At 43.5% G+C, this 21,857-nt stretch overlaps 2 protein-coding genes and 1 long non-coding RNA gene across 4 annotated transcripts in view; 1 reads left to right on the plus strand and 2 right to left on the minus strand.

Moving 5' to 3' along the window:
* LRRC36 (leucine rich repeat containing 36) overlaps window positions 1–13,937 on the plus strand; it is a 56,417-nt gene extending 42,480 nt beyond the window's left edge. The window contains exons 9-14 of one of the 2 annotated variants that reach the window (XM_004015067.4): window positions 2,910–3,199; window positions 6,282–6,447; window positions 7,715–7,860; window positions 8,641–8,764; window positions 11,253–11,367; window positions 13,596–13,937. In XM_004015067.4, the coding sequence (XP_004015116.1) occupies window positions 2,910–3,199; window positions 6,282–6,447; window positions 7,715–7,860; window positions 8,641–8,764; window positions 11,253–11,367; window positions 13,596–13,821 (1,067 nt within the window). In that variant the 3' untranslated portion in view covers window positions 13,822–13,937. Of the gene's footprint in view, window positions 1–2,909; window positions 3,200–6,281; window positions 6,448–7,672; window positions 7,861–8,640; window positions 8,765–11,252; window positions 11,368–13,595 lie in introns of both variants that reach the window. The other variant, XM_027978075.2, reaches the window with a different exon arrangement.
* On the minus strand, window positions 4,665–13,597 carry LOC132657681 (uncharacterized). Its single transcript, XR_009596188.1, has 2 exons — window positions 12,849–13,597; window positions 4,665–11,394 (listed from the first exon to the last, which is right to left on the minus strand). It is a non-coding gene; the product is annotated as an uncharacterized LOC132657681 (long non-coding RNA).
* Window positions 13,938–17,956: 4,019 nt separating the features above from the next.
* On the minus strand, window positions 17,957–21,609 carry TPPP3 (tubulin polymerization promoting protein family member 3). The gene is made up of 4 exons (XM_012189921.3): window positions 21,484–21,609; window positions 18,903–19,096; window positions 18,637–18,790; window positions 17,957–18,511 (listed from the first exon to the last, which is right to left on the minus strand). Exons 2-4 carry the CDS (start codon window positions 19,088–19,090, stop codon window positions 18,323–18,325), a joined length of 531 nt encoding a protein of 176 aa, XP_012045311.3. The 5' UTR covers window positions 19,091–19,096; window positions 21,484–21,609; the 3' UTR covers window positions 17,957–18,322.
* Window positions 21,610–21,857: the final 248 nt, after the last annotated feature.

A 21,857-nucleotide genomic window follows, 5' to 3' on the forward strand; every position in this document is an offset into this window, starting at 1 on the left:
CTGCTGAGGGTGTGGGCTCCGTTCCTGGCGGGGGAACTAAAATATCCTGCAAGCTGCATGATGCGGCCAAAAGTAAATAAATAAATCATGACCAGTAGTCAGAGCCTCAAGAAATCTACAGGGTATGAGTTTAACATGATAGATATATTAGAGAAAATTCTTATAAATGCAAATTTGATAACTATATGTTATTTCAGTTAAATAGCACCTGGGATATATTTCTAGTAACATTTAGTCTCCTCTGGTCTCAATCACTTCTATTGAGAGTTACTTTTTCAGAAAAAGCTAGTTTTAGGAAAGTAAGTGTTGGGAGACCACTCTTTAGGTATGTATTAATTCAACAAAATGTATTAAATACCTACTATATGCCAGATGCTATTCTAGCTCTATAGATAACATATCAAACAAAAGTGAAATTCCATATGTATTTTTGCATTAATAAAAAAGGTCCCTACTTTCATGGAAATTCTATTCTAAAGAGTTAAGACAGATGATAAATAAATTATAAATATAGAAGTCAGCTTATGATAAGTGTTGTGAAGAAAAATAACATAAGGGTATTAGAGAATGGCTTCCCAGGTGGCTCCAGCAGTAAAGAACCCACCTGCCAATGTAGAAGACATAAGAGATGTGGGTTTGATCCCTGGGTCAGGAAGATTCCCTGGAGGAGGGCATGGCAACCCACTCCAGTATTCTTACCTGGAGAATCCCATGGACAAAGGAGCTTGGTGGGCTATAGTCCATAAGGTCATAAAGAGTTGGACAAGACTGAAGCAACCTAGCATGCACACATGCACATAGCACTTAGAGAGTATATGAAGGAGGTAAAGCTTTAGATGAAATGGTCAGGGAAAGCTTCTCAAATGAGAAGTAAAAGTACAGACTTAAATAAAATACATGTGAGTCATGTCGATAACTTGTGGGGGGAGAAATTTTAGACAGTGGAAATAGTAAGTGCAAAGTTTCTGAAACTGGAACATGCTTGGCATGTTCAAGGAACAATGAAGAAACAGGGCTGCTACAGCAGAGTGAGGTAGATGAGGTGTATAGATAAAGTCAGATAATCAGGCATTTATTCTGGGTCAGATCAGGAGCTGTTGGAGAGTTTGTAGTAGAGAAGTGACATCTAACTTAAAAATTACTCTTGCTACTTAGTTGAGAATACACAATGGGGGGTAAGGATAGAAGTTTCTAAAATTCTAAAAGTAGATCAGAATCTGGATAAGAGATGATGGTAACTTGAACTAGAGAGAAAGCAGTATAGGTGGTGAGAAATAGATTTTGAATGTGTTCCAAAGATAACACTCCATGATTTGCTGCTGGGTTGAGGATGAAGTATGAGAGAAAGCAGTCAAGTGTAACTCTCAGGTTTCAAGTCTGAATAAATGGAAGGATGGAGTTACCATTTACTCAGATGGAAAAGAGTGGGAGGAACAGGTTTTAGGATAGATACCAAGAATTGGTCTTAGACATGTTGAGTTTGAGGTGCCTATTAAAACTTCTCAGAGATGCCAATTTGATAATTAGATGTATTAGTCTGGAGTTCAGGGAAGAAGGTGGGAATTAAAAGTGTGTGGATGACATTAAAACAGGCTGGATATAATCTCCCCAAGAGGGTAAATATAGATAGAAAAGATATCTGAGGACTAACTTGAGTCCTCCAACAGTTAGAAATCTCACTGATGAAGAGAAACCATCATGGAGAGCAAGAAAGTGGCAGCCACTAAGTAAGAGAAAAGAAAAAAGCCAAAGAAGGAGTGGCAACCAGGAGGCCACATGAAAAATGTGTTTCAGGAAGGAGATAGTGATAAATACAGTGTCAGATGTTTTTAACAGATGCCTTTAACATTTCTGGGACCGAGAAATGATCATGGTATTGGCAGTGCATTGGTGGTGATGGTTTGGTCACTTAAGTCGTGTCAGACTCTTGCGATCCCATGGCCCCTGCCAGATTCCTTGGTTCATGGGATTTCACAGGCAAGAATACTGGAGTAGGTTGTCATTTTCTTCTCCAGGGGATCTTCCTAACCCAGGGATTGAACCCATGTAGTGAGCAGCTTCAGGAGATGCGTGATTAACAAAAGCCTTGTTGAGGTGAATTAAAGAAAGAATCATCGGAGAAGCAATAGAATTGCCAAATATATACAACACCTTCAAGGAGTTTTGCAGTGAAGGGGAGCAAAGATGTGGAAATGTAGCTGGAAGAGGGGATGGGATCAAAGAGAACATGGTGGAAATGACCCAGTAGAGGTAAAATTATTGATGCAGGAGAGAAAAGGGACAATTACAAAAAACAACAACAAAATAGCGGAGTGGTCTAGAGGAGATGGAATCTAGTCTACCAGTGGAGAGTGGGCCTTGGATTGAAACACAGACAGTTCATCTATTACAATAAGAAGGAAGGCAGATAATTTATAGACCCAAATACAGGTGGAACTGGTAGATTTAGTGGTGAGATCACATAAATGTTTTCTTTGATTGCCTCTGATTTGCTCAGAGAAATAAAGCACCTGAGAGTGAGGAGGGAGGAGAAAGTGTTGGAAGTTTGAGGAGAAGAGATGTGAAATAGTGATCTCAAAGAATAGGAGAGTAAATTGATTAGGGTAATGTATTAAAATAGCTGGGCCCAGTTAAGATAATGGTTATGAATTTAAAGTGAAGATGATGGAAAGAGATGCATATTGTTCTCTAGTCACTTCCCACTGCTCTGTAGATTTGGATTATGTGCACAGAGTATTTAACCAGACTTGGGGCTTTGTCAGGTGGATAGGGAGGGAGAATCCAGACAGTTGAGAGTATATACTACGGAGAGGCCATTGTGACCCTTGGATTTCTGACAGGTTAAGGAAGGAAGGGAGACTTGAGAGAGTTGAAGAGCAGGTTCATCTCCTGGCCTGTTTCCTTCACAGATCTGTATGCCGCAACCCATTTCAACAGTGACCCTGCTCTGGTGGTGAATGTAGAGCAACAGTTAGCCACCAGCCTCAGTGATTTAACACAAGCACATGGTTCTTTCCCAAACAACTCCATCCTGGGAGACTCTCTGAGGACACTGCTATTGCCTACTGGGACATCAGAAAACAGAGAGAATTTGACCAAGAGGTCATTAAGCCCATCAAGAAGAGGATTCAGACGGAAGGAAAATATCCTTGCCACCCTGAATACAAAACATGGTTTCAGAGATGCTACAGGCAGTGAGGCAAGTGTTGGCTTGTTTGTGCTTGTACAAAAACACATCAGGTCCAAGATTAGAATGGGGTTCTGTTTTGGTGGTGGTAGTTTCGATCAAGAGTGATAGAAATTCAAAGGGATTTTCAGAGGTCAGTGGGTAATACTGCCAGGCCAAAGGCTGTGATTCTTTTGCCTTTGGGAAAGTCAGTCCCCTTCTGCTGCATTTCTGTCACAGGAAGAATGGTCCCTAATCTACTTCCAGAGCATAAACATGGGGGGAAGTACTTTGATAATAAGTGGACAGAGTTTATGATAGGAAAGAATACGCAAGTTGCCAGGGGCTCAGGGTTGGTTGAAGAATGATCTCTGTTTCATTGTTGCTTATAATCTTACCATGTTTACACATTTGCTTTGGCTACAAATGACTAACTTGCTAGGGACCTTTCTTCTGAAAGCATTGCTTTCCTGTCCAAAAACTAAAATTATTCCAGTTTTTCCCCAGAATGAATTAGATTAAGATGATGAATTAAATCCAAAGGATTTTTAGCTGACAGTTGGCTCAGGGAGTAAACAAATCAAAAAACATTCCCACACATATTATTTAATTCATTTTATAAAATTGTAGTACGATAGTTAGTGTTGTTCTTACTCACTAACTAAGTTTTGTCACTGCCTTTGTATACATCCCTCCATGGAGAATGCCATCTTCTCTCCTCTCATCTATCTGAATATTAATTTTTCTCCAGGCTTTAATTCCATCATGAAGCCTTCTCATTAGTTAAAGGAACTATAGCTCTCAGGACATTCTCTTCCCTTGAACCCATAGTCTTAGTCACTACCTTGTGAAAAAGCAGGTTATTTGGTCAAAAACAACTATTTCTAGTCACTTTAGTTTCAGTTGCTGGAAATCTTTTTGCACATCGACATGGGCTTTATAAAGGGATTTTGTTGTTTGGTTGGTTGGCTTTTTTTAGCTTTTAAATACTTTCTATTCAGTTTTCAAAACTTTGGAATTGGTTATAATTTTTGTGTACCAAAGGGGGCAGTCTTGTAATACTTTTTTGACTTTTTGGTCCTTTTTTGTTTTCCATCTTCAGTCACTGATGCCTATTGTTCTAGAAAAGAGCACTAGTGTTAATGTATTTAGGGTAAAGCCATAGCAACATTTAGGATATTTGGGTGCTATATTAATAAGATATGTTCTAGGAAATTTTCTCACCTCTATTTCATGTTATATTGTTAAAACAGTAATTAAAATCTCAATCTCAACAGTAATTAAAATCTCAACTTTTCTGGACTGTCTTAAAAATTCCCATTTCTTTTTTCCTGTTAGATACTGTATTTCTTTATATGAAAAGTTATAAAAGAGCTGCTTGAATATAACTATAAAAGAAATACACTGTTTAGTTTTTAGAAAGGTATAAATCAGAAGAGCATTTAAATGTTGTTTAAAAAATAACCCCATATAAAAAAAAACAAAATTAAATCAAATATGAATTCTTGATGAGAAAATTTATTTTTAACCAACTGACTTTAGAATCACAAATTATAAAAATTAAATTTAAAAAATCATAAGGCATAATTTGCTGAAAATTAAAAGTAACAGAATTATTCCAAAGTTCATAAAAAAATTATCCCCCACTCTCACCACATTATGAAAAGTGAAAGAAAATACATAAGGCATATGTGTGTTTCTAAGTTGCTTCATGATGTACACACAGTATTACCAATACATGAAAAACCAATGACATTTTGGTTGGATTTTGAGATGAACATTTCAATATCCATTTTTCACAAGATCCTCTAAAGTGGCTTGTAGTGTAACCAGTCTTTCTATGACTTTCCTTCCTAATCAGATTAATTTCTTAAGGACTTCATCTTTTACTTCATATGTTCACAGACCTTATATAGAACTCTCAATGCACATGATCAGTGTTTTGCACAGATCTGTTTAATAAATGTTTATCCCATTTATAATGCTTTTCCTTATTAATCATAGCCCACATGTGTGACTCAAGTCATAAATATCACTGTCTGGTGTTCTGTTTCATGGTTGTCAGATATGACAGCATTAGCTAGTTAATCATTTATGTATTTTTAATATCAAGAGAGCCAAAGATTGAGAAATAATTTGGCTGTTTTTAATATGTAACAGCTTTCTTGAAGTCACTTGAGAACTCACAGAAAAGATTGATCTGTCCAGTAAAATTCACAATTTTTTTTTAATTTTTGAAAATTTTATTTACTGGCTGCACTAGGTTTTTGGTGCTGCTCATGAGCTTTCTCTAGTTGTAGTGTTTGGGCTTCTCATTGCAATGGCTTCTCTTGTTGCAGAGCACAGGGTCTAGGGCACGCTGGCTCAGTAGTTGTGGTACATGGGCTTAGTTGCCCTGTGGCATGTGGGATCTTCCTGGACCAGTGATTGAACCTGTGTCTCCTGCATTGGCAGGTGGATTCTTAACCACTGGACTACCAGGGAAGTCCCCAATTGTTCTTTAATTCATTCAGACATGACTAAATATATTGACACATACATCATTTCTGAATGAATTAAAAACAATTGGAAGTTTCGCTGGAGAGAGAGCTCTACCTATGCATCTATATACATAAGATTTTTACTGAATAAAAAGTATCTTTAGTACTGGGTCCAACAATAGCATTTAACATAACACTTAAAATGTTATAGGACAGTTATGTTTATATATATTAATATACTAAATATAAGCTTATGAGTTATAACTTTTATTGAATTACTCCCCATTTTATTTTATGATAATATAATACCTTAAAAAATGTTCTACAGTTTAATCTTTCCATATTCATAACATAATATGTTAAGCCATAGACATAGGTGTTAAAGTATTTTTTGTACTTTTCTGAAAATCTCTATAGAAAATTATGATAGAAGATATTGTTTGCTTTGAAATTATCCTTGTATATATTATTGTATCTGTCTTAGATATAAATAATATTCTACTCAAATCTGAACTGAAAGATGAAGTCAACTTTCTCTTTTGCTTAATGTTAACCCTTTAAATGTCTGGGTTTTTACTTCCCTTATTGTGTAAGAATGACAAATGGTTGGGTGTTGTTTTGTTTTTTTTCTTGAGCCTCTCTCTAGTGACCTGGGCAGTTTGCATGGTTTGCCAGGAAACCACAGTCCCCCAGTCTCTGCCAGAACCTCTCATGTGGCCACTGTCCTCAGACAGCTCCTGGAACTTGTGGATAAGCACTGGAATGGCTCCGGCTCCCTCCTCCTGAACAAGAAGTTTCTCGGTAAAGTGAATTCATTCTCAGTTCCCAGAGAAGGGGCTCAGCCTTGCTTCTGCTCTGTTTCTGCTCTACATTCTGATAAAAGCCGCTCAGCCCCCTTTACTTGCAGGGAAAATTGTTCTCATGAACACTTACCAAAATTTGTCAGCCGCACAATGATAGACAAATCTGCATTTTTCTTATAATCATCTTCCCTGTTTTTCCTTTTTTGGTTGCACCGTGCAGCTTGCCATCTCTATGCAGGCTGTTAGTTCCCTGACCAGGGATTGAACCTGGGCCCACGGCAGTGAAAACACCAAATCCTAACTGCTCTACTGCCAGGGAATTCCATTCTCTATATTTTCTTAAGCACTCTTCCCTCCTGTACCAGCTGTCTTGTTTTCCTGTAACTTTTTTTTTTTTGGTAGTCTTTAAGTGATGATATATAAAATAAAGCATGGTCATGTTAATGATTACAAAAGGATTTTATGATCCTTGGGGAAAATGCCAATAATAAATAAATAGAAACTGAGTTTGATCATCAGAGGTCTGTGATGCCTATGGAAATGTTATGATTTGGACTAAATGACCTGGACTCTTTTTCAGGACTTTGTTTTTAGGAACTTAGGGAAAAACAGTTTTGCAAATATTGTCCCTATGTGTCTTTTTGTTGCTTAATAGTAGTGGTAAGAGTTTAAGTAAAAACTAGGAACTTTAAGGGCTTCCCTATTGGCTCGGGAAGTAAAAAATCCTCCTGCAGTGCAGGAGACCCGGGTTTGATCCCTAGGTCAGGAAGATCCTCTGGAGAAAGACATGGTGACCCACTCCAGTATTCTTGCCTGGAGAATTCCATGGACAGAAGAGCCTTGAGGGCTGTCCATGGGGTCATAAAAGAGTCAGATATGACTTTAAAGTTGTTTAGGCTTAGCTTTTTTGTTGTTTTTTAATATCTAAAGTGACATACAGAAGAAAAAGTCTTAGCCCAGTTACTTTCCTTCCCACATTGATCCTTTGCTCTTGTTTTGTAGGAAATTATCCCCAGGAGCCATTCATCAGTGATTAGAGAATAGCACAGAGCATGCACTCATGAGAGTCTGCTGTTGTTTCTCCATAGATGTGGGATATAGCTTTTTTATCTCCATCATGAAACATCTCTTACAGTTACTAAATTCTTGTAAAAAGGAGACATTAGATTACCCTATTTGTCCAACAGAGCTGGTAGTTATTGACTAGGAATTCTCTGCTTTAGCTTTTAAGACTGGCCCGTGTGCCCAACCTGAATTTTTGGCAGGTCCTGCCCGAGATCTGCTTCTGACCTTGGTAGTCCCTGCTCCTTCTCAGCAGTGGTGTCGCTCACATCCGGAAGATACATCAAAAGCCTTCCACAGGAGGGAGATGGAACTGAAGGAGACAGGGCAGCTGGTCCCTAATGACATGGTATGCTGCTCTCATCTTCTTTTCCTACTCTTCCTTTACTAGAAAAGGACGAGGCAGCAAGGCTAGAACAGCTCTGTGCCATAAAGATCATCATCACCTGAACACCTAGATGCTTATGAACTGAAATATAGAAAAGTCAGTCTGTGCAAATTAGGAACACAAAACTTGCAGGGACAGCTTGGAGGTTCTTCGGGGTTGACTCCGTAATCCAAAAATTCTAGGGAAAGGCTTGAAATGGAAAAGAAAAAAAAAGGCCCTAGAGTGAAAACATTTAGGATTGTGTTCTTGAAGGTTATGATTTGATTCAGATGAGGGAAGTTAAATGTCTCTGGGACTGTCTTTCCTCCATTCTGATGGAGAGCCGTAAACCAGGGGCCACTCCTAGAGCGTTAGGCTTCAAGTGCTGGGAGGGAAAGAAGGGATTCATTTTCTTAGACTACCCCCCCCCCAACCTTTTCTTAACATTAGAGGATTTTCAGACATCAAGTTTATTTTCTAGAAACTTTAAATAGGTGACTCATAATGCTGGCCACTTGTCAAAACAACCACTTGTTTTGTAATAGTAGCGGATAATTCACATGTGGTAAAAATGCATGTGGTAAGTTTCTTTGCTGCACTTGAACTATGTTTACCAATGAATTAAAATTCTAGTGAGAAAGAAAGAGGCTGACCTCCATTCAGTTTATCACTAAAAAGAGCAAAGATTCTTTCAATCTTCTAAAAACACTTCCCAGAATTTCAGATTCTTAATGTGTTTGTATTTTGTTTTCTAATCTAAAGGAAAGTTTGAAGCAAAAACTAGTCAGAGTGCTAGAGGAAAACCTCATTTTGTCAGAAAAAATCCAGCGTTTGGAGGAAGGTGCTACCACTTCAATTGTCAGTGGGCACCCGTCCCACACTTATGGTAAGTTCAGGAAAGCAATGTATGGTGCATCTCAAGACATTTTGTTTATAGATAACCCATTTAATAAGCTTCATCATCCAGAGCTCACATGGCTTCCTAAATGGAAACAATCATTTTGCCTCAGAGTTGTAATGCAGGTGACTTGAGTTACCAGAGTAAGAGAGTTTACTCTTTTATCAGTGTAAAGCATTTACAAATGTTATTATTGTCATTATTTTTTGAGAATGACACTTGTTGTTTTTTCTGATTATAGCAGAAGATCATGTTCCTTACAGAAAGTTTGAAAAATATAAGGAAAATAAAATCGCATTACCCAGAAATAACTACCATTAGTGTTTTGGGTGTATTTTCTTTCACCTATATCTCTATACATATATTTTAAAGTCAGAACTGAAATTTGTGTTTTGATTTTTCAAAATGAATTTACATAAAACAAAATGCACACATTCTAAGTTTGATGAGTTTCTCAAAATGTATACTCATTTAATTCCATCCAATCAAAATACAGAACGCTTCCCTACTCTAAAAAGTTCAACTCTGGTGCATTTAGGTTCCCCTACCATCGACCCTCAGCAATCTGATTTCTACAAGCTAATGTTATTAATTTAATAGCCTAGGCATTTCCTCTAATATCACATGACTATACCATATTTATCTATTTAGTCCTCTGTATAGTTGTTTTTAATGTTAGTTATTATAAATAAAGCTGTCATTATTTATATTAGAAATAATTCAAAGAATTTCCAAACATTCAAAGACTTGAAATAGAAGAAAAGACCCTAGAGTGAAAACGCTTCTCTAAGATCATCTTCTCTTCTGGTGGAGCTGAGAGACCTAATATTTATGCTGTGATAAATAATGCAGCTATTAATATCTGTGTGTATAAATCGTTGTGTACATTTTTGACCAGTTTTCCTAGGAGACATTCCTTGAAGTAGAATTAGTGGGTCCAAGGATGTGGACGTTTTTGAGGTTTTTGTTACACATTACCAAATCATTCCTAAAAAGGTAGTTTCAGTTTATACGCACATCAGCAGCAAGTATGTGTTTGAATGCCTTTTCATTTCACCGTTGCCAACACTTGGTATTGTATATTTTTCTTCATTATGACAAGTGAAAAGTAATATCCTATTGAATTTGTGATTTGTTCTACTTTATTCTTAGTATAGTTTAGGTAGATAAAAGTCTACCCTTGATTTTAAACTTCTAGTTCAGCACACTGAAACAAACATTATGGGTATTTGGATATTTGTATGAGAAATTTGATTTGGAAATCAGCATTGAATTTCCAGAGTTGAATCTCGTCTATCTAATGTTTATAAGCCTGAATAATCAAGACATCAGTCTCCACTTACCTATACTGAAAATAAATAGATGTTTATTCACTAGATACTTATTTTCAACCAGCTGTGAGGCCCAGTACTCTCTTTGGATTACTGGTGATAAATACAGCTGTTGCAGCCCTGATTTCTACCTTCCAGAATCTTGCTACTCAAAATGTGAACCAGAGATCAGCAACATTAGCATCACCTGGGGATTTGTTATGTATATAGAATACTTGGCCTCACCTCAGACCTACTGATGGAGAAGGCAATGGCACCCCAATCCAGTACTCTTGCCTGGAAAATCCCATGGACGGAGGAGCCTGGTAGGCTGCAGCCCATGGGGTTGCTAAGAGTCGGACACGACTGAGCGACTTCGCTTTGACTTTTCACTTTCATGCATTGGAGAAGGAAATGGCAACCCACTCCAGTATTCTTGCCTAGAGAATCCCAGGGATGAGGGAGCCTGGTGGGCTGCCGTCTATGGGATTGCGCAGAGTTGGACATGACTGAAGCGATTTAGCAGCAGACCTACTGAATCAGAATCTGTTTTTTAATAAGATTCCCCAGGCAATTTGTAAGCATATTAAAGTTTAAGTACTATTCTAGAAGACTGACTTGCTTAAGATCCAGAGTTCTTGTGCTTTCATTACCTTATTATTGCAAGCCTTGATAACATATTTGGAAAGCTAAATATGAATGCCTTGGCCACAAATTCAGTTTCTGCAAGTGCTCGTTGAGCGGTTATCTTGTGCCCAACACAGTTCTAGGTGTTTTCACATATTCCATACAGAGTGAGGGACATACATTCATGAATTAAAATGCAGAATACAGGGAGACCTAATATTTGTTGACTGCCTATGCTTATAAGTGCAGGTATCTCACTGACTCCTCATAACAGTGCTGCGGGGCAGGGTTGTGAAATTCACAAAAATGAACATGTGCAAGATCAAGTGGTTGAATTTTAATTCAGATATAGTCTTCTGCTAAACTGTATATTCTTGTCACTATATCTGCTGTTTTCAAGAGAAGGAATGGTGAATGTAGTGCAGAGGTGGGTGCAGTGGGGCCTCCAATTCTTCAAGGTGCCCACCTGTTCACTCAAGCTCTGCTCAAAGACTAACCACTTGGAATCCTCTCACCCCTATATACTGTAACCTTTGTAGATGATCTTCTGCGCAAAAACCAACAGCTGAACATGCAGGTGTCTTGCCTGAACCAGGAGCTTGCCCAGCTGAAAAAGCTAGAGGAGACCGTGACTCTTCTCCACGAAAGTCAAAGGTAGGATTGGATCCATCTAGCTGGCTTCTGGAAGCAGATATTTATTTTCCTTTATCTCCTTTGTTTTACTTGGCAAGTTAATATCTATATACTTTTCAAATTAACTATATTCTGCATGTAAACAACCTGTATCCAAGCCAGTTAGCTCAGGGGTCAAAATACTGCTTTCTAGAACACACCAGGGACTAAATATCTTTGCTGGCACTGGTGGGTTACAACACCTCAATGATAAGTAGTTTCTCACTGGATCCAAAAGGACCCTTGTTTGGGTCAGCTAGCTTTCCTCAGTCACAATATACCCCTAAAATCAGCCATCTTGCTCTTCTAAAAAATGTCTACCTACTCTTGAACATAGAAGAGAGGTCAAGCACTCTGAGTGATAGGGAAAGAATCCAATGTATGTGTTCCTTTCAGAGGAGTTCAGTAACATGAGACTCTTCAAAGAAAGAACAGTTTCCCCAGGCTACAGGCTAGACAAATCAGAAGAGGCCTCAAGACTATTGGTATATTTAGACAAGCCCTTGAAAGTTTGATTTGCCAAACACCTTTGCTAGGACCATCAGTGAAGCTTAAATAGAACTCTACTCCCCAAGCCTTCAGTCCCTAACTGCACTTCCTAATTTTTCTTAGAATAGCTAAATATAAGGAGGATTCGACCCAGATCCATTCTGGCTGACTTTTTAAAAAACTTTTTTTCTAATTATTGCAAACATATACAAAAGTGTGTGTGTGTGTGTGTGTGTGTGTGTGTGTGTGTGTGTGTGTGTGTTAGTGGCTTGGTCATGTCTGACTTGTTTCAACCTCAGGGACTGTAGCCCATCAGGCTCCTCTGTCCATGGAATTCTCCAGGCAAGAATACTGGAGTGGGGAGCTATTCACTTCTCCAGGGGATCTTCCCAACCTACCCACAGATGGAACCCGGGTCTTCCACGTTGCAGGCAGATTCTTTACCATCTGACCACTATATAGGGGTATAGATATACATCCCATATCCCTATACTATAGGGGTATAGTATAGTGGTAGCCCATACAAGAGTATAGTGAATAGCATAAATTCATCTTTATCATACTTGGGTGTGTACAGAATCACCTGAAAACTTGTTGAACTACAGAGTGCTACGTCTCACCCCCAGAGTTTCTGATTCTGCAGATCTGGGCTGGGAATTGAGAATTTGCATTTCTAGTAAGTTTTCAGGTGATACTGTTGCTTCTGGCCTGGGGACCACACTTTGAGAACATTAAGGTTATCTCTTTAGTGATGTACAAATGGCTGTATTTTAGAATAACTTGAATTAATTCTTCTCTGTTTTGTTAAACCATCACTTCAATATATAGGTTCAATTTGTTTCATTTTGGTTTTGATTTATAGGGAATATTTTTATTATTTTGATTTAATCCTGAGTACGGTTATGTTAAACGTACATGGTCCCAAAGTCAGATCTATGAAATCAGATAAATTCAAACAAATTTAGCTTCCTTACCTGTCTCCTCTATCCTTTCCTTCCCTCCCACTAGCCTTCCATTGCAGGCGTGGGTATGTATTTGTATTCCCTCTATTATATAAAAAGAGGCATAATGTTGCTTTAACATTTTATCTTAGAAATCATTTCACAGTGATGTTTAGAGTAAGTTCTCACTCCTTTTTATACATATATAGGACTCCATGGTGTCTGTAATTAATCCTCTACTGATGGACATTTAGGTTCATGGTATCTTGCTATTACAAATAGTGCTGCAGTGAATAGCATTGTGCATACATCTTTTTTGGCAGGGAAGGGAAGTCTCTGATAGCTTCTAACATTACATGGTAATGCAGAGTCCAAGAATACGTTTATGACTAGCACCATTAGTTTAATTGCTGAGGCAGTATAGATTAGAAGAAGTAGAAATTAAGATCTGTGAATAGGAATAGAAATTGCAGGCCTGGTCAGGGGCCAGTCTCCTGGTGTTTCTACTTATTTCATCATGAAAAGTGCTTTGGAAAGAATAGAACAGTCACTATGTAAAATGTGAATTGTGTTATTGCTACAGTCAACCTGGAACATAATCAAACAGGACTGTAATAAAGAAACTGTTGTCCCACTTTTAAAATAACCCACTCATAAATTGGATAGTTCTTTCTATTTAAAGGTGTTACTTCATTTTACATTTATCTTTAGCAAACATTTCTAAATGACATCTACTTTGCTTTTATGACTTCACCACTGTCTTTTTCCCCCGTGTCTCAGATCCCTGGTGGTAACTAATGAGTATCTGCTGCAGCAGCTGAATAAAGAGCAAAAAGGTTATTCTGGGAAAGCACTCCTGCCTCCTGAGAAGAGTCATCATTTGGGGAGATCATCACCCTTTGGGAAAAGCACGCTGTCTTCCTCCTCACCAGTAGCACATGATATGGGTCAGTATTTAATACAGACTGTTTCAGACTCTGTCCCAGAGCCTAGTCTATGGAGCTAACACCGTACACCTTCTTTGCAGCTTGTCTCTCAGCCCCAGGGGGCTCTCAGTGTCATTACCACTAGTATGGTGGTATTTTCCCACAAGATTAAGAAAAAAATCTTAATTACACTGTATTGGTCTTTCTTTTTATTTCTCTTTTTATCTCCTCCCATCAAGTCATTCTTTCCTTCTGCCCACATAAATAGTTGGCACTTAGTCCTAGGCATCACATCACATAGGAACACTTGGCTGAAAATGTCAAAAAGGAAAAAAACACTAGATATTTTTCCCAAATGTCAGTTGAAACTGTGTAGTAGGAAGTTAGAAAAGAATATCCATGGCCAGGTATGTTTTGTGTTAGAAGAAATTTCAGAGAATCTCTATTGATCAGTTCATCAAATGTGTTTTGGGTTTCCTCCCATCATAGTTAAAGGTGACAAGGTCTTATGTCTTTCCTGGAGCAGCCAACAGTTTAGTTGTGTGATGGAGCTGAAAGCCTCCATTGGTACCAAACAGGCCTAAATAAAAGCCTAGAGAGACCCTGGAAAGAGATTAGGTAATTCCTACTCTGGAGAATTGGAGAAGGTGTCAGTGAGGACTTGTTTGAGTGGAAGATGCAAAATGAGTATAATGGTACCAGGTACAGCGGGGTGCAGAGCCTCCTAGGCCAAGGGTACAGGGTAGAAATGTCTGGGCCCCCAGGGATCACTGGGCAGGGAAAATGTAGGTCATGGTGCCAGGAAGTATGTAACTAGGGGACCTTCCTAGCTTGGGGGGGAGGTATAATGTCAGGAATATGTCCCCTCAAGAAACGATCTTTCAACCAAAATCTGAAGAAGTGGAATGGAAGATTACCAGGCAAACATAGGATTGAAGACAGAGGCAGTGGGGAGAGCTGGAGAGAGAAATAGCATAAGTCAAGGCCATGGAATGGGAAGAAAGTCCAATCAGGGGACAGAAAGCCTGAGAAGAGATACGCACCATCTAGGTTGCATGGCTCCTTAAGGATTTTAGATTGGGAAGGCAGAGGGGTAGTAGATTTGTGTTTGAGAAGCTTTTTCTGTAGAAAGAGTGGATTGATGTCTGGCCATGTGGAGTGGGCTGGATCAGAGAGGAGCTAGAAAGATGAGAGAGAAGGCTGGCTCAGTCCAGACCAGAGGTACAGCCTCTGAAAGTTAGCTCTGAGCTCAGCATCCACTTTACACATGAATACCTGGTATTTCAGACTGAGGATCAATCTTTTCTTTAATCCTGATTGATTAGGCATCAATGGGAAAGGATAATGAAAGTGACTCTTGCGTTTCTGCTTCAAGGTTGCCCAAGTAGCTCATGTTGCCAGAGAGCTCTAGAGGGTGAAGGACTGTCAACCTAACATCATATTGTACTTCTCTTCATCTTCAGGATGTCAGAGAGAGAGGAAGGTGGAAAGATTAGACACTTATTTGCTCCCCTGACCCAGGTGCTGTGCAAGGAAGGAGAGCTATGCTGTAATGAGACATGAAAATCACAACTAAGATCACACATCTCTGGGTTAAAATCTACAGACCTCTTAACTTCATGTAAGTTTCCAAAAGGAGCATGTGCAGTGGAGCCATGTTTCTTTGTGTGGCATGGCTCTGAGGGAGCTAAGAGTGAGCTTGTTTTCTGTGGAAGTGTCAGTAAGGACAACCCCCCACCCTACTTTGCTGGTCCTGTCTTGACTCCACTGAGAGACTGCCAAAGAGCCTAAGTCTTGCCCAGGTAGTGTAGCCTTAGTCAATAGCCTTATAGCCCTATGTTGACCTATTTCATGGTCCCAACCCAGTGCACAGGCCAACTTACTTGACAGCCAATGAGGTTTAGGGGAGGTGGGGTCAGGGATGATGTGCTTCTTTCTACAACTCAGGCTCACTTCCTTCTCCTATCTGATAATACCAACCTGGAACCTATTCAGAGTACCTCTAAGGAGAAGCAGAGCCTGACTAAGACTAAGTCACCTTCCACCCTATTTTCTATTATCACTGAAAATGGCCATTACTGCGCTAGGCCAGGCCCCTCTCTAGGGTTGCTGGTCATTCCTGCAGAAGTCAACTATGGTTCTGATTTTCCCTGTGTGGCCTTGGTCCAGGGGCAGCAGTAGATTGGTGGCATCAGGGAAGGGCCAAAGTGTTATTGCCCTGTGGGGCTATGTGGGCTTAACATGAAGCAGGGGAAGTCCCCTGAAGCAAGTATCGAATAGAAAATAAGTGGAGAAGAATTCCTCACCCTGGACCTGGGACTGTTGGAAGAAAGACAGAAACAAGGCTGACATGGAAAACAGGTCCTCAGGGAAGTTCTATGCCCAAAAGGAGAGGCAGGGCCCCTTGACAGGTTTCAACTTCCTACCAGCTATACATAGTGGGTTCTGACGGCTCCATCCCACAGATACTAACCTTTCTTCCTTGCCCAACTGGGTTTGCTAGCAAGGGTATCCAAACCTGTCCACCATGAGGAGCTGTGGGGAGTGGAGCAGTGATAACCAAAGGGCTGAAGTGGCATTGGTCAGTTGCTGCCAGAAACCAGATTCTATTAGACTAAAGGTTTTCTGGCTCTGGGTGGGCCTTGGTTTCTTTCAGGTGCCATAACCACTTTTCAAGAAGAGGGGACTTTACTCCTACAAGGTGGAGTTTCAGAACTCAGCCAGTTCTCTTTCTGGGCTCCCCTAAGCCACACTGCCAATCATAGGAGGGGCCAGCATGCTGCTCCCATACATACTAGACAGTCATCTCACCTGCAGCTTAATAACCTGGACCAGGCCAATTTGAAGGATTTGGATTTCAATCCTGTTAGGCTCATTTACTTAAACTTGCAATTTAAACCAATTCCCCAGGGCTGGAGGAAACATTCCTCTTACTACTTGCTGGTGGGAAAGGTAGAGCTCTCTGAAACTCTTCTCTAAGCAATGCAAGGTCAGCTGAGTCAGGAGATCCCACAGCTGTCAGCCATTAGGCAAGGCTCTGCTGTGATCAGGTGATGTCTCTGCTCTCTAATTTTCACTTAATCCCCAGAGTCTCTGTTTCAAGTTTCCCTACCCCTCTAAACTCCTGCTCCAAGTGACTTTGGGCTCAAGGGACTCAGGGGCCACCTGGGGCAGAAACATCCCAGAACAGCTCAAGGGATGAGGAAATAAATAGTTGTGCTGCTTTGCTTTGTTATCTGAGTCAGGAAAGAAAATATTTGTGAATGTGTGCTTTTTAAGCCTTTTCTAGCACCATTGCTAGAAATGGACAGTCCCTAAGTTCCATCCAGTCCACTTGTCAGCAGGAAGGAAGAAGAGTTTGCCCCAAAGCCTTAGACTAGGGAGTAACTCTGTCCAAACATTGAGAACGTAGAAGGGAGAAAAGGTTGATCTGGAAGCTCCCAGGATTACTCAGGATCAGAGAAAGACACCCCTTCCCACCCAGCCTGGGGTGGTGAACAGATGGGAGGGGATCAGCAAGAAGAGGCCCATTCATTGTTGGACACCCTGCTTGCCCGTCAAAGGCTGATGTTATGTGCCAAGTTCTATCACTGGGCCTTCAGCGTCATTTTTGGAAATCAGTGTTGGGGCTTGCTGTGTTAGAGCCTGGCCAGGGAGACACAGGCGTGATTCTGGCCTCTATACTGCAGAAGCTCCTTAACTCTTTGGGCCTGAGTTTCCTTCACTATAAAATTGGGTGTTGAACTGTCTATTGTCTAAGGTTCTTTCTGGTCTTGCATTTTCTGAACTTCTGAGATGCAGCCCAAAGTGACTCGCCTTGGTGGCCCCCTGAAGTGGAGGCCTGTCAGCAAGCTTAGAGCTGAGGCCTGGCACTGGGCCCCAGCAGCGCTTAGCCCAGGCTGAGTTTGCTGTCTCATCCCTCCCCCTGCTGTGAAAGCAGAGAGGCCAAGACTGAGGCCCAAACTGCAGAAAAGGAGCCATGCTGCCAGATCTCTGGGTCAGGGCTGAGGTAAAAAGGCTTTTGATATCCCTCTGCAGCATCCACAGGCAGCCTGGCTTGGTGCTAATGGAAGGGGCCTGGTATATCTCTTTTTTTGGGCAGGGCTGCCAGTGGAAGAATCAGCAGAGTGTGACATGGAGGGGGTTGATGACACTGAGAAGTCATCAGGATGTGAATGTCATTACCCTTGTTGTCATATACCTGAACAGTCCATATTGGTACAAAAAGTGTCTTTATTGAGGTCCAGGAAAGAATTAGGCACTTGGCCAGAGCAGCGGCTTAAATATGAGGCAAGCAGGCAGGGGGTTAGCCATGCCCAGGGCTAGGTTGGGGTGGTGAGGCTATAGGCACAGACTCTCCTCAGACAGAGAGGCTGAGGAGGAAAGAAAATGGGGAAGGGGACGCAGAGCAGTCTGGGTCAGAGGCCTGGTGGGCTGGCCCTGAAGGGCTGGGCAGGAAGCGCTGGGTGGCAGATCCAGCAAGGAGGGGACCGGGCTCTCTTGCTCCACGTGCCCCTTAGGCCAGGCCTGAGCCTCTGGCAGGGGCAGTCGCGCTGTGGGGGAGGGGGGCCTTCCTAGGCCTCACTTCTTCACCTTGGCATCATAGGTACCTGCATTCTTGTAGGCACTCACGTAGCCACTGTCATCCAGGATGTCCTGCCGCCCAGCAATACCCTTGCCCTTGCCACTCTCATCAAAGCGTTCCTTGTGGGAGCCCGTGTACTTGCTGGTGTCAGTCAGCCGTTCGACAGCACCCCCTGTTTTAGCTTTCTGTTTGAACAGAGACCCCCCCAGGGGTACCTGGTTAGAGAGCCCAGCCCTTCCAACCCCAGCCAAGATTCCAATCCCCCCGCCCCACCCCGTCAGTGGTCATTCAAGACCATCAGGGCACTTACAGTTACGCCTATATTGGCTGGTTCCTTGCCTGCCACCAGCTGGCAGATGGCATCAAAGGCCTCCTCCTTGCTCTTCCCCTTAAATCGCTTGGGTGCCAGCTCTTCTAGGGCCTTCTTGAACTCCTCATAGTTGATGACCCGGGCAGACTTCACCCTGCCAGGTATGTGGACACCGTGACTTTGCCCTCTGCTCCACAATCTCCCTGGTTCCAGCCCCCCAATTCCCCTTCTGGGGACATCAGAAGCAGGAAATGCCTGGGGCTCACTTGACTTTGGAGAAGACGATGTCGACATCGGTCCCTGTCACAGCCTTTCCGTCAGCCACCTTGCAGTCCTTGCACAGCTTGGCCCAGTTCTTGCCATTCATCTCATGCCCACTGGCCTTGGGGTCACCATGGATGGCAAACTTGCGGAAGCTTTCCTCCAGGCCAGCCGCATCTGTGCTCGCTGCCATGCCACCCTGTAGGGACCCACCTTGGTCACCTCCCAGCCAAGCTCCTCCCCCTTCCACCAGGGCTCGGCGTATCACTGCCTCTAGCTCAAAACCTGCAAGGCTGAAGTTTCAGGCACTCTGCCACACACTCTCAGAGCTGGAGATGGAGCTGCCTGAGGAAGGGGCCAGTATTCAGTGTCTGACTGGGCCCCAGAGCCATGAGGAAGAGCACTGAGAGGAAAGGTCCTGTCACTTAATGCCAGCCTTGGCTCAGAGTGGAGTTCAGAAGATGAAATCATGATCCTTGCACCAGGCTGGGAACAGAGTGGCACTGTCCAGAAAAGCTGTGAGGGCAGCAGCTGGGGCTATGGCTTTGTCTGGCCCTGGCACAAGGCCTGCTTGGGTGGAAGTGAGGGTGGCAGATCAGGCCCCCTCCTTGGGAGTTTCATGCCAAACTGGGTCAGGCCCTGGCCAGGCTGCTGGTTGGGCAGGTATTTAGTGAGGACGGTGTCTCTGTCAGGGTCATGAGGACTCACCCCAGGCTGAGATAGGAGCCAGGGCACAGGCAGGGGTGCATGCCCCAGGCAGGGGAGCAGCTGGCCCAGCTGCGACCTTGTTACTATTTGCTGTTAAACAAAAACATGAAGGAAGGGGGAACTTGGGGCTGGCCTGGCCACAGTTTGTGAAGCCTGGAGACAGTTGCTAAGGGAGGGTGGTGCTGCTTGGAGAATGTTGCTAAGGGCAGGATGGTGTCAGGGCGACTTAGGGAGAAGCTCCCAGTGCTGCTGGGCTGGGCTGGGCTGGAGAATGGGCTTACGGGTGGGGCACACCAGCACTCCCAGCACCTGGGGCACAACCATGGCTTCCTGGCCCCTTGCCAGCCACTGGCGCTGTAACCTCCCAGTTTGTGGAGTTTAGGAGCAGGAGATTGTGGGGGGCTAGCCTGAGTTGGGGTTGCAGAGTTATGAGCCCTGGCCCTGTTATCTTCACATCTACCCTCTGCACTTAAGCACACTTCCCCCATGTCTATACCTTCACACCTTCAGCCCTCCGTGGAGGCCTCCTGGCCACACCCTGAGCACCACCACACTAGCCCACACTCCACAGCTGAGAGCACTCAGCCCTGGCCATCCATGCCCTCAGCCTTATTCCCACTGACCACACCCTTAACCTGGTACTCAGACTTCCCTAACCACACCAGCCCTGCACTGAAGAGTCCCCCACAGCCCTCACTGCAGTCCTCTGACCACATCCACAGCCCAGGAACTGGGGCCTGGACCACTCCATCAGCATTTAGCCCCCACACATACACTAATAGCCCTGTATTAAGGCCCCGCAATAATACCCTCAGCCATGCACTGAAGGGTCTTCCCTACACTTGCCCACAGCCCCCACTGCATTCCTGGACCACACCCTCAGCTCTGCACTGAAACTCCCTCCATGTAACACAGCCTGGTACAGAAGCCTCCCTGACCACACCCTCAATGCAGCCCACCTCTATCCGTACCCCCAGAAGCCCTGGAACTAGGTCTCCTGTCCACACACCCACAGCCCTTACTGAGACCCCTAACCAGAGCCTCACAACTCACCCTTTCTCCACACACCTGCAGCCCCTGACCACACCCTCTATAACCCCCTTGTCCACACACCCACAGGCTTTCGTTTCCAGACTCCCAGGTACTATGCTGTGACACCCCTGTGTTGAGACTCCCATCTCCTCCACAATAGCCTCCTGACCACACCCTCAATTGTGTCCTCAGCAACTATCTTCCACCTCTCCCTTTTATACTAGAGCCTCCGGTGACCACAGCCTGAATCCCTGCCTGCCTAGCTCCCTTCCACTACCACTGGCCTTAACACTGAAAACCCTCTCCGGATCAGCACACACACCCATCCCTAAGTTGTGGCTTTGGGAACTGAGAGCACCCGCAGCTCCTACATTGCAGCGACTCTGCAGGCCCAGGCTCCCTTTGAAACAGCACTCCCCTTCCCTGTTCCTGCACTGCAATCTCCCACCAGGGACCTGGAGGAGACAGCACTTTGTTCACTAAGGCTAGTCTGAGGAAGTTTGAGTGCCAAGGGATGCTTGTCCCAGGGACGTTAGCATGACTCTGCACCCATGCTCGCTGCTGTCTGTGAGAAGATGGATTCTTGGTAATGGCAGGCTGATCAGGTGGCACCAAGTGACAGGCCCTAGTCCCAGGGGTCTGCAGGCTCCTCTGGGACACCTGGAGTCATCAATCAGCAAGCAGTTGGGGGTGGGGTGGAACACTTGGGCCCAGGGCAGGGCCGCTCAGCTGGCGTCCTCAGCTCAGGACCATCCCGGGTTGGGACCGCTCCCACGCCGCTGTCACCCCACCCCCTTCTTATCGTGCTGGATACTGACTAGAATGGCTGGCGCCGGGATTTCCTACCGTTTTCCACTTCGTGGTTGCTCCTACAGTGCGCGTTCGATGGGCAGCACGCAAGAATGAACCGATGGTCGTAGGAGACTTAGGCGACTCGGCAGCTCTGCTCCCTGCCGGCTCTGGGGCGGGACTGCAGCCGGGGCGGTTCCGCTGTATTATCCCTTGTTTCTTGGTCTCCATAGAGACGGTGAGCCCCACCTTCGGGGCTGTCCCAGCTCTAGAGTGACCAAGGTCACACTGGCTCCACCTACCCGACCCCGCCTTCTCCCCTCTCCGCTGGGGGCGGAGCTGCTGCAACTGTCTCATCGCGCTGCTCCCCGGGCAGCTCTGTGGCGGGGAAAGCCAGACCTTTGTAGTTCTGGCGGTCCTTGGAAGACCCC

This window comes from Ovis aries, chromosome 14 (assembly GCF_016772045.2).
Source record: "Ovis aries strain OAR_USU_Benz2616 breed Rambouillet chromosome 14, ARS-UI_Ramb_v3.0, whole genome shotgun sequence".
Lineage (NCBI taxonomy): Eukaryota > Metazoa > Chordata > Mammalia > Artiodactyla > Bovidae > Ovis > Ovis aries.

Excerpts from the sequence above, each read along its gene's own strand:
- TPPP3 (XM_012189921.3), bottom strand. The coding sequence starts at position 19,090 with ATGGCAGCGAGCACAGATGCGGCTGGCCTGGAGGAAAGCTTCCGCAAG. Across the intron at positions 18,791-18,902 it reads ATCGTCTTCTCCAAAGTCAA|GGTGAAGTCTGCCCGGGTCA; the intron begins GTGAGCCCCAGG and ends CATACCTGGCAG. Across the intron at positions 18,512-18,636 it reads CAGCCAATATAGGCGTAACT|AAAGCTAAAACAGGGGGTGC; the intron begins GTAAGTGCCCTG and ends CTGTTCAAACAG.